This window comes from Diadema antillarum, unplaced genomic scaffold (assembly GCF_040938485.1).
Source record: "Diadema antillarum isolate AM-2024a unplaced genomic scaffold, OU_Dant_1.0 scf00000017, whole genome shotgun sequence".
Lineage (NCBI taxonomy): Eukaryota > Metazoa > Echinodermata > Echinoidea > Diadematoida > Diadematidae > Diadema > Diadema antillarum.
Window position 1 is genome coordinate 1,161,394 of NW_027270906.1, and position 11,364 is coordinate 1,172,757.

General features: G+C 37.7%; 1 protein-coding gene across 1 annotated transcript; it reads right to left on the minus strand.

Annotated features, from left to right (window-relative positions):
• Nucleotides 1-2,834: 2,834 nt before the first annotated feature.
• Nucleotides 2,835-11,044, minus strand: LOC139725461 (large ribosomal subunit protein bL27m-like). The gene is made up of 4 exons (XM_071636540.1): nt 11,038-11,044; nt 10,326-10,463; nt 4,183-4,253; nt 2,835-3,332 (listed from the first exon to the last, which is right to left on the minus strand). Exons 1-4 carry the CDS (start codon nt 11,042-11,044, stop codon nt 3,129-3,131), a joined length of 420 nt encoding a protein of 139 aa, XP_071492641.1. The 3' UTR covers nt 2,835-3,128.
• Between the last annotated feature and the right edge of the window lie 320 nt (nt 11,045-11,364).

The window sequence follows — 11,364 nt, forward strand, 5'->3', positions numbered from 1 at the left end:
ACAATAGTGTGGAAGATATGAACATTATTTGATGCATGACTTGCAAGATGCTTTTCAAGCTACACTTTCAATATAACGAGGGTTTCATTGATACAGTTGTAAGCAATATTTTCTAATTATATGAATCTGTGTTTCACTCACTGTTCTAAACAATGAATAGCCCAAATATGAATTCAAATCATTTATGTATTTGTGAATAATCAATGCTCACAAGAGAACTAAATCATCTGCAGAAGAGTCATCACTGCAAAGCTGTCATCACTGCAAAGGTATGCAGTTATTTTGTGTATTCCATGTTTGAAATCCTCAGACTTTTCTTCACACTTTCTATGAAGATAACAATTGGGATAGGTACTGGTACACAGAATATTGCGATTTGATCGTTCACAATGATACCATTCTACAAGTACTTTAAGTGGTGGGCGTTTCCTTAAATATAGGTTAGTTTTGTGTTTCAATATATTACCAACAAGAGCTGGACTTGTTTCACTGTCCTGTGTTTCTGGAGAAGATTCTTCTTTTTTTTTAAAATTCAATAATAAATCTATTTGTCTGTATTATTTCATTGAATAAATCTGACAGTAGAAGATTAGGTGCATCATAACAAATTTCAATTTACATCAAGAGAAATTTTTCTTCAGATCTGTTCTTAGTGTACTATGATAAGAGTATGGAGTACTATGCACTGTAATATGTTTTGCATGTCCTAAGCAGATAAGGTCTGCCCGTGCTAAAACATTTGAGAAGAGTAAAGTTATGGAAATTTTGTGTACAAAGCAAATGGAGAGCTGCTCAACACCTCCATCACAGGGTTGCCAATTTGTCTTTTTCTCAAAATTTTATCAGTTCATAACTTAATTTTGTGCTTCTCATTTTTTCTTTAAAATTTCATTGATCTACTTTTGTCAACCAGATGACAGGCATGTTGGTTTTTAAATTCACTGAGATAAGCATCAGTGATATAATGATTACAATGTAAAATCCTTACAAACAGTGCTTGTCACCACCACTGAACTCTACTATGGAAGGGACGCTGCGTACAGTACACGCTGAAAGTGGCCGAAAGGCTATTTGAGCTCGGTGCACATCACTGTTCAATGGCGGCTAATATGAAGCCATCACGGCCATTCTGAGACTCCAATTCCTACCGCAGTGATTCCCGACTCAAAAGTTTGCTGCATCCGCTTCTATACTCTGGTCTACAGTAGTGAGTGGGACCAGCATGCTCACTTCTTCGGTATGGGAGTCTCAAAATGACGAATGGCGCCTTCTGTGCACTGCATGTTACACCTGTTCCATAGTAGAGTTCAGTGGTCAGCACATCCATCTGACAGCAGCAAAGTGTTCATAAATGTCTAGTATGGGACAATATTAATACAGTAGAAACGGTTTGTAATACATTAAATGCAAAACGATGAAATGGATGCTTCGCCAAAAGTAAATTGACAGGCCATTCCAGTCACCTGGTCTATGCAGGTTCATTCTTTGCCTGAACATGAATTCCATACATTGTTATGACGGGCAAGCTTACACATAATATCACTTCAAAAATGAGTGAAATGCCTGACCCAACTGAGAGAGAGAGAGAAAAAAAGAAAGAAAGAAAGAAAGAAAGGTCATTTGTGCCAACATGCATTGAGCTAGTTATAAACTGGCTTATTGTGATAGTAATACCATATGTTGCCATCTAAAGGCATATCAACCTGCTATCCATACAAAAGAAATGCACACAGGCACACAACTATTCTCCAAATGATTGGTTTCTGCCTTTAATACTTGTGTATATAGTTCATACAACTATTCTCGAAGCAGAGACAAAATGACAATTTATATATGAGCAGTCCAACTTTGAGAAGATTTGTTACCATACTTCAATAAAAGTGGGGGTGTATCCTCATTTCTCAATAATCATGACAACTACAAAGTAGCATGAAATGGAGTGTATCATACAGGTTGTTTTGGGGGGTTAAGAGTTAAAAGCCCAACGGTGCAGCTCGTTTAGTGTATACATGTCAGCAACTTAGAATGCGAGGCTTTGGCTCAGACAAGCTAAAAAATAAACCTTTTTTGGTATAAAGATAAAGACCGAACACATGAGGGCCCTATTACAAAAATTTAAAGCTGGATAGATTCGTTTTTAATGATACACCTCCAAACCAAATTTGAATGAAGTCCGGAATGCGACGTGGCCAGTATCGCCCACGCAAATGTAACAATGCAGCTGTAGCAGCGGTGGCAGCAGCTTAACACTGTTGAATAGAAAATATCCTCCGTTACATACATTGTACATCAGGAGATACAATGACAGCTCCAAGACAGGTCAAGTGCATTACCTCTCCATGTTCTGGCCTTATTGAACTGCAATATTACCCAAGTGTGGTATTAATACCGTAGTCCATGATTGGTATGTATGAGAAGAAACAAACAACAACCAGAAAGACGATAGGGGTACAATTAATTGTTTGTTTCACAAAGAAAATCATGGTAAGATGTAAGACATTTTGCTCACTACCGCTGAGCTTCGCAGTTGCTCAGCAGCTCAGCAGTAGTGAGTGAAACACCATATACCTTACTACAATTTTCTTCATGAGACAAACAATTATTTGTACCCCTATCATCTTAGAACTCACCGCAATGGCCAACATCTTCACAAACAACCAGAAACATAAACAAAAGGAAAGAAAGCAAACCCCCAGAATCATTAGATACCGGTATGTTCACACTGACAAATGATGTCAGTCTGTTATCTTCAAATACTTGTAAATCTTCAAAGGGAAGTTATTCAAGTCTTCTTCTCTTTTGTGAGAAAAAGAAAACATTTCCATTTGCACATCACAGTGTGTACTATCGCTGCCCTGGAGACAGAGGTACACAAAGAACAGGCGGGCATTCAACGACTGCATGTATGTTCACTTTTACTTGATTGTACACTGCACCTTGAAAATGTCCCTTTATCAAAAGGCCTGACATTTTACCGCCTGTGCACACAGCGACACTACAATACCTTCACATCATAATCTGCTCTTGTAGTCTCCACATTTGCTCCATCAAGTCACAATTTTTCACCTCCTCCTTGGGTACTCAAAAATAATGTCCTCATATTTTTCAAAAGATCCTTCCAAAAATCCTCATATTTGTTCCACTAGCTTGAACCTTCCAATCTCTTCCTCCGGTACAATGTTAACAAATGTCCTTTCCATCTCCTTGTCTGACAATGTTGGGGCTATGGACTGTCCAAAGGGAGTGGTCTTCTTGGGGTGCCACCTCTCCTTGGTGAAGCGAACCGTTCCCGCCACCTGTGCAACCAGAGTCTTGTCCCGACCTGTCCTCACCTAGGGAAAGGTATGGTGAAGTTAGTACAGCTGCAGCACTCTACTAGCCCTTTTCAAAACTTTTTTTTTCAAAACTTCTTTCCACTTTACCAATCTCAACTTTTTGAAGTCAACACATGCTACATTCTCTTTTGCATAAAACATTTTCCCAAATTCACTACATTCTCTTCACATTCGTCTGGTTTTCAACGGCTTTATAGCAATGGAAATACACAACACATACATGTAGCATATTTCCCCAAAGGCAGAGTTGAACCATTTCTTGAATAATGAACCCTCCCACCCATTTGGTTGATAGATTTGATGACAAATTTATCAACCAAATGTTGAAAACGCATAAGTAAAAAGCAATTGCACAGAGTGAATTTCAGAACCCACAAATGTTTTGAGCTGCTCTGCTCGAAAAATAGATAAGGTGAAAAATAAATCCAATCACTAAAAAGTAAATCATGTAAGAAAACAAAAATACCCTGAGCATTGCAAGTAAACTTCCTATTCCCTTAACCATTTTTCAATAAATTAATGTGAAGAATTTCATCAAAAGGGAGCCTCAAAAATCGGAGTTTATCATTTTTTTTCTTCAATTGATCCATTTTGATTTTTCGGGGGGGGGGGGGGGGGGGGGGTACAGTACCTGGATGCTACGGCAAATTCAAAATTATCATGGTGATATTAATTTTCACATGGGAGCAGTATAACTAGAATCTTTATTGAAAGGTACATTTTGTAAAATCAACATGAAATAATCATTCAGTGCACAGCAAAGATACCCGTTCTCAATGCACATAAGAGAAAACTTGCTGATATTCTTTCAATTCATTGAAAGAATCAATACAAAGTTTATACTCACAAATTGTCCAGGGTAGATTCTGAAGTACATCTTCTGTTTCACCAGAACTTGATTCTCATAGGCCCAATGACCTGTGACAGGCAGAAAGCAAAGTACACAGTAAATAACCATAAATCATTACTGTGAGAGAAGAGATTATGCCAACCTGACAATTTAGATGTCATTTGATGGTAAAAGCAACAAATAACTGAAAGTTACTGCAGTAGCATCATTGGTGACGTGCCAGGTAGATTTAAAGTGATATTTTATCTGTATCATGATACAGTATAGCCATCGAGGGGGCATTTCATCAAGCATTTTGTCAGATATTTTGTTTGAGAAACTGTTTGAAGCTACTGAAATCCTTGCATCTGATTGGTTGAGAGCAAATTTGTTGGAAAAAAATATCAGACAAAATGTGACCCGCGACAACGGTTTCAGGCAAAAGTTGCAAGAGCAAATTCCCTCCTAGGCGGGGTACAAAGATTTTGACCATTATTTTTGTCGATTTAGGTTTTTTGCAGAAATTGAATCTTTGATATGTTTTCTACATCTACTCTAAATTTCATAGCAAAAGACTAAGTTTTTCCTATCGAAAATGGAATTTTAAGCACCCTATGTTGGATCGCACTCGTCAGTTTCGAGCTTCTTTCGAACTCCACGCCAATATCCCGAGCGTTGCTACAGCGCGGGGTCTCGCATGCGATTGGCTGGTGCGTCGCATACATTTACATAATTTGGCTTTCGGAGACACCAGTTGCAGCGTTTGGGAAATGCATTGTCCACGCGTGCACGATTACATGCTCCATTGTTCTTGCTATAGGGCAATTCCACGATAAAGTGGACATGACCATCAAATTTTCAAAATAGTCAAATCTCATTCATTTTGGTATCAAATGAAAGCTTAAGGACTGAATTTTTCATATTTGACCATCTTGTTAAAAAATTGCATCATTAACTTTGCTAAATATGTGCATAAAATCAGCATAATTGAATTTGACATAATTATCTGAAAAATATAATGAAGTTAAATGAATGTAGCATGAGAAAATGAAAAAGGAGGTAAAAACTTTGCCTTTGTTTTCAGAGTTTAAGGGTTGAACATCATTACCAAATCATCAAAGTGCAAGATTTTCTATGTGTTAAGCTTCAGCGAACATCGCAAATACGATCATCAATAATGTCACGGTGTTACGGTAAAAACTGATGTTTTTAGTATTGTTTGAAAATTACAGACACAAAAGGATTTATTTTGATAGCCCAAATCATGACCACATGTAGCTACCATATACAAGTACTAAAATGATGGTAACTCATTTTGTTTATTAATTAAAGCTGATTAAAATGTGTCACGGTGTTACAGTTACTGTAACACCGTGACACATTTTAATCAGCTTTAATTAATTACTATAACACTGTGACTTGCATTGCAATAACACAGGACACATACCGGATTACACATGATAATTAACTGTTGAAGTGACCATCTGATTTCTCTGTCACATTTACTCAAAAGATAGAGGTTTTTCAAGGATTGTTCATAACAGATGGGTCAAGCTATATCCACAAAGACTATCCCTTGTACTTGTTGCCAGCATCATGCAATTTTAACCCTTTCTGTGCCAAAAATCGAGAACTGTGTTTACAATGCAGTGGGGTTTGATATGCCAATCAACACTCAGAGCACATGGTGGGTTAAAATGGAAGCAGTCCACTCACAGTGTGCCACCTACCAGATTCATAACTATCCAGAGCAAACATTTCTGAAGATTTTGAACTTTTAATTACGGTAAAGACAACAGTTTCAGTTGAGTTAATACCCTTTGTTTGATATTCTTATCATAATTGACCATTTTATCACATGGTTTGACTATTCTTTTGTAGACTCAGATGTGTTCCTAACATGACAAACAGTCTGAAATCTTGCTGCAGCTTCCCTGGTATCCTAAAGAATTACTTAGGACATACTGAAGCTAGATCGATGTGTCCACCAAAAGTTAATCTCACTGGAATACTACTTTCCTGTGCATGGTGCTGTGCACAATCTTACAAGTTTCACCATTAAAAGAGCCACACTCACTAGGATTTATGTGTATGAATGAGAATTTGCATTGTAATCATTTTTATGTACAGTAACATGTTCATTTTCCAGTACATCTTTGAAAAAGAATAATAATTATGGTACATTTTGTACCACACAAACTGCTTGAATGATTCTTTTTATTGCTACTGAAATTGCTAAGTGGGTTGACCTGGCTTTGTGACCAAAGGTATTGAAATCAAAGTTTCAAATTTGTATGTCATCTTTAAATATACAAATTGGACTTTTAAAGAGTAGTTGTAAACACTAAAAGTTCACTCAGAAATATTTAACAAGCTTTCAATGATGATAGAGTGAATTATGTCTCAAAACATAAAGTATATTTTACTGAAAGAGCAGTGTTCCTGACTGTAACGTGTACAAACGTATATGACATGTCACGGCGTTACAGTGCAAAGTTTTTCTTTACTTTGTTGTTTTTGTTAATCTGTTATGATTTCAATAATTTTCTGTTTTATCTGGAAGTGTTATACTGTGATGTCAAACATTCATCATGAATCATCATTTCATTCTACCTAATGGAGAAACACTATGAGCTGAAAGTAAGACAACAGGATTCTCCGTAGGTTTTCTACACACATTTCAGAGGTCACGGTGTTACAGTCACGGTGTTACGGTGCACTTATTTAAAATCTATGTCATAGTTTTCCTGTCAATTGATTCTTTAATCAAATTTTACTTCATTATTGTCATTGAGTCTCTAGTACATCCAATGAACAGATCCACTTATCAAAATGTTCATTAACTTCACAGAGTTTGGTTAGTAAACAAAGTGCACAAAAACCCATGTCCATTTTGCGTCACGGTGTTACAGTGGTAATTAATCTTGCATAACTCATTTACCACAGCAGTTTTTCTTCCTTTCTTTTGTTTTCAAAATTGCTTATGACGACATGCATAGATACACAATAAACATTTTTTCTCAAGTGTTACATTTTGATTATTATTTACATTTGATGAGTGAAATTATACTCAAAAGTGTCACGGTGTTATCGTGGAATTGCCCTATAGTGGTTTATATACGCTCGCTCTGTAGTGCGTGCTCTTCGTTTGGCTTTCTATCCAAACTATTCTACCGCAATGTTCGACAACGGAAGTGAAACAAAAATCATGTAGCATGACATAACCGTGTGAAAAGAAAACTAGATATTCTCAAACTTGTCTACTTATACATGCAGTAAAAATTATGACAGCAGACTGACTCAATGGAAGGTAGATGAGAGGAAAGGAGCAGTCACATGTGACTTATTACATTCAAATACTACACGTCAAGATCACACCAAACTAACGAGTCGAGTTTGTTTGTTTGTTTGTTTGTTTTAATTTAATTAGCACCACCAAACAAAGCAACATATGCGTGTCTTGTAAAAGCAACACAAACAGGAAGCGTGACCCTTGCCAGCACAAACAATTTTCTGCCTTCAAAAGGGTCGCCAATGATATAGACAAATCAACCACAATGAAAACGCGATTTGTAAATGTGTGGATTCGCCACCGCTCCTGTTACATGCACACGGTCATGGCGTGTGGATGCCATTGCGTAATGCGTGCACCAAATACACATGTACATGTACACCATACAGCTGTATGTGCAATTATCGTATTCGCCATCTTGAAAGACGTACTGTAAACAAACCTGAGCGAAACGCATTGTTTTTCCGCTCCATACGCTGAGCTCTGAGGAAGGTGCCCGGGAAATTTGACTCTCTCAGTGAGCCAATCAGAAGGCGATGTGGTTGCTAGAGGCGGAGCTTAACATCGATTGGCACCATTGTACGGATGGGTGATTCTCCCCTCGCATCGCCCCTCGGACATAGTCTTTGAGAAAGAGGTGAATCTTCAAAGCCTGTTTTCTCACAATTTTGTCAGGCTAACAACTTAAAAAGTGCATTTTATTTCTCTTTCTATGCCCACTTATGGTGCCGAAGAATACAAGTGTTTTATATCAATGCAAAGCTTAGGAAATGGGCAATGTGATTCAGTGAAAAAATGAATTTTCAAAATTCCCGACTTTTGCCTGAAACCATTGTCGCCGGTCACAAATGCTTCATGAAATGCGCCCAGGTCTCTGTCACTGTACCTAGCATTTGTGCACATGCAGCCACAATAAAAACAAATCTGATAAGAAAAGAGAAACATTTACAACTATGGGTTTTGATTGAATTCAATTTTACAATCTTTCAGAGTTGTGTTCATTTCACAAAATATGGGATTCTGATTGAGAGAGAGGCGGAGGTAATCTCACAAGAGATATCATGCAGACAGGTAAATTCTTTAAAAATGAGTTACCCTTGTAAGTGGAAATGGGCCTTACTCTGTAATGATATGGAAATGATGGCTAAAATTTCTAGTAGCATTATCCTCTTACAAGCTTGGCTTTCTAGTGGAACACTGTTTTCCATCGTTATGATTATTTACTATTTTTGTTGCCATGGCAAAGTGCATTGTTTCTGTTTATGACATCATCTGTGCATATACTTTATGTTGTATTTGAAAAAAAAAATGCCTTTATCAGACGAATGAAAGACAAATTGAAAAATTGTACCACTTTGGATCATGTTCCCTTTTTGTTTTTTTGATTGTGGAAATAAATAAACTATTGAATTGAATTGAATAAAATGCACCCCCTCCTAGTGTTTTTCCCCCCATTTTTTTTTCAATGAATATGAAGATTATATCTGCATCAGAATGACATACCATGAAGAAATTTCAAGTTAAAATCCACTATTCAATAATGAACATCCCTATCTTTATGCATCTTGGAAGAGTTAGAACTGACAGAGAAATCATTAAGCTCAAACCTGCTACTCAAGAAATGACCATATCTTAGGCATCTTGAAGGACTTTGAACAGACAGAGGGTTCAAGTGACATATCGCATGATACTTTAACTTACAAACAACATACTTGACGCAAGTAATGGTTGCAGCATAGTGTGTAAATAAGCATTGCTTTTTCACAAACATTGGTAATTTGTTCTTTACATTAGGTGATTGGTAGATGCCTCGCATATACAACTTGTATACATCTTTCACAATAAACGGAATTCATTCGTACTTTCATGACTCAGTAAATTGTCTGTTTGACAGAGACCCCACGACATTTGCTCCTGCAACAATTGCTCCCATGAAATATCTGCACGCTAAGCCAAACATAAATTCTACCAACAAACATAACCCTAACCCTAATCCTAATCCTAACATCAAGCTAAACCTAAAACCCTATCACAACCCTAACCCTACAACCCTCACTCCATGTCCTCGGACAAAATAAGACCGGAGCACCTGCCACAGGAGCAAATGTCATGTTACTGTCGTTAAAAATGACACCATCATCATCATCCTCTAATGACGGGATTTGGAAAAACTCGCATGTGAGTGCTTCTATCATTGCACCTTCAGAAAAATGACTGTGGATAGCTACTGCAGTTATGATGACATTATCATCATTTATAAAATGGGTTCAAGAATGTAGCCAATTGGAAGCGCTGAAATGAGTCACGTGTGCGTGCATTAATTTTTACTATCATGCACGGCCTTGCAAAAAAGCGTAAAGTCACTGACGTCACAATGTTTACACTAGCAGTGCGCACTTAATCAGTTGTTACAAGTGCGTCGCGCGCTACCATACGCGCTGTCAATCCTGTAAACAACTTCTCGTTCGGGCTGCCAGCCGGCCTTTCTTGTGCACAACAATCATGTGGCGTACGTATACGCTTATACGTACAGTACTTACATGTGCGGGATTTCCGAGTGCGACGTGCGTAAATGTTTGGGACGAACATCCTCGGACGTCTTGACCCACAAAGGTACGTGAAAAACGCTGACAAATGCTGTTAGTTTTCGAATTTTCGACCCATTTTATAAAACAAATGATGCACAGGATTATTTCGTGGCGTTAGTGGAGGCGTATTTACAATGTAGTGCATGTTTCACAATTGTAAATACCCTCGAGTGCACTATACGCCTACACTAACGCACTCTATCCTGTGCATCATTTGTATACTCTGGAACCACAACCTTTTCTCTTCTGTGTCTGAAAACGAAAGAGGGTCAGATGCTCACCATCTTGTTTTTTAGGTCCAAGTCTCTTCCCTGGGCTCTTCCCACCAGTATTTCTTTTTGAGCTGCTTGCCTTCTTTGACGCCCATCGGATGCAGCTGTTGACTGTTAGGACACATGGATTCAAGTATCTTGATGAATCTGAAGATTTAAGACACGATACCGGATTATAAAAAGTACTACACATGTATGACTCTATATCAAAAGTGTCAATAAAATTTCCTATTTTCAAAAAATTTCATAGCTCTGATCCCAATGAACCATCCCAAAATCTGAATATAATGAAGTTTATTTTCTCATAGCAAATGCTTAATCCTTAACTCCGACAATCACTAGCTGGTAATCTTACATGAAGTTTGACAGTGTTATAAAGTCCCCCTATTCCCAATAGTCAACTCTGACCTGAGATGAGCAGTAATCACAAGCAGCCTGTCTGCCTTGCCTTGCCTTTTTTTGAACTGGACAAGAAACCACCCACCAATAAGTGGGCTGATGATAGAGATTAGTCAGAACTCAGAAAAGGATAGACCTGGAAGCCTGACTGCTGCTACACAGCAATCTTCCAGTATCTTTGGTAAAGGTAAAGCCGTCCAAAATTTGACTGCCTGCTATGTGTAGAAACCTACGCTTCTGTGTGCATTCAGATTTTCACACGGGAAGTCGAACCTTGGCATGGGCTTTTTACACAGAACTTTTTATTGATTTCAAAATTCACTGAGCATCGCTCAATATCACTTTCGAAGTGCTGTATGATAGCATTTCTTGTCTCATCATCACAGCGTCAATACAATAGTGCAGTTGTACACTGTACTTTGTTTGACACATTGGCTGGAAACTACTCAAAATCTTGGCTTTCAAGCAATTAAGACAATTGTCCCACACACATTATTGTGTAAGAAAATAATGATGAGCTGACATCACTTTGCTGATGAAGTATTAAAAGCACTCAGAATTAATAGACTTTAAATGATACGGTCAAGAGGAATCTGTGAGAATGACAACTGCACTGCACTGCTCCGTTCGACAGATTTGAAACCTTTGC

Excerpts from the sequence above, each read along its gene's own strand:
- LOC139725461 (XM_071636540.1), bottom strand. Across the intron at positions 4,254-10,325 it reads TGGACCTAAAAAACAAGATG|GTCATTGGGCCTATGAGAAT; the intron begins GTGAGCATCTGA and ends TGCCTGTCACAG. Across the intron at positions 3,333-4,182 it reads GAATCTACCCTGGACAATTT|GTGAGGACAGGTCGGGACAA; the intron begins GTGAGTATAAAC and ends ACCTTTCCCTAG.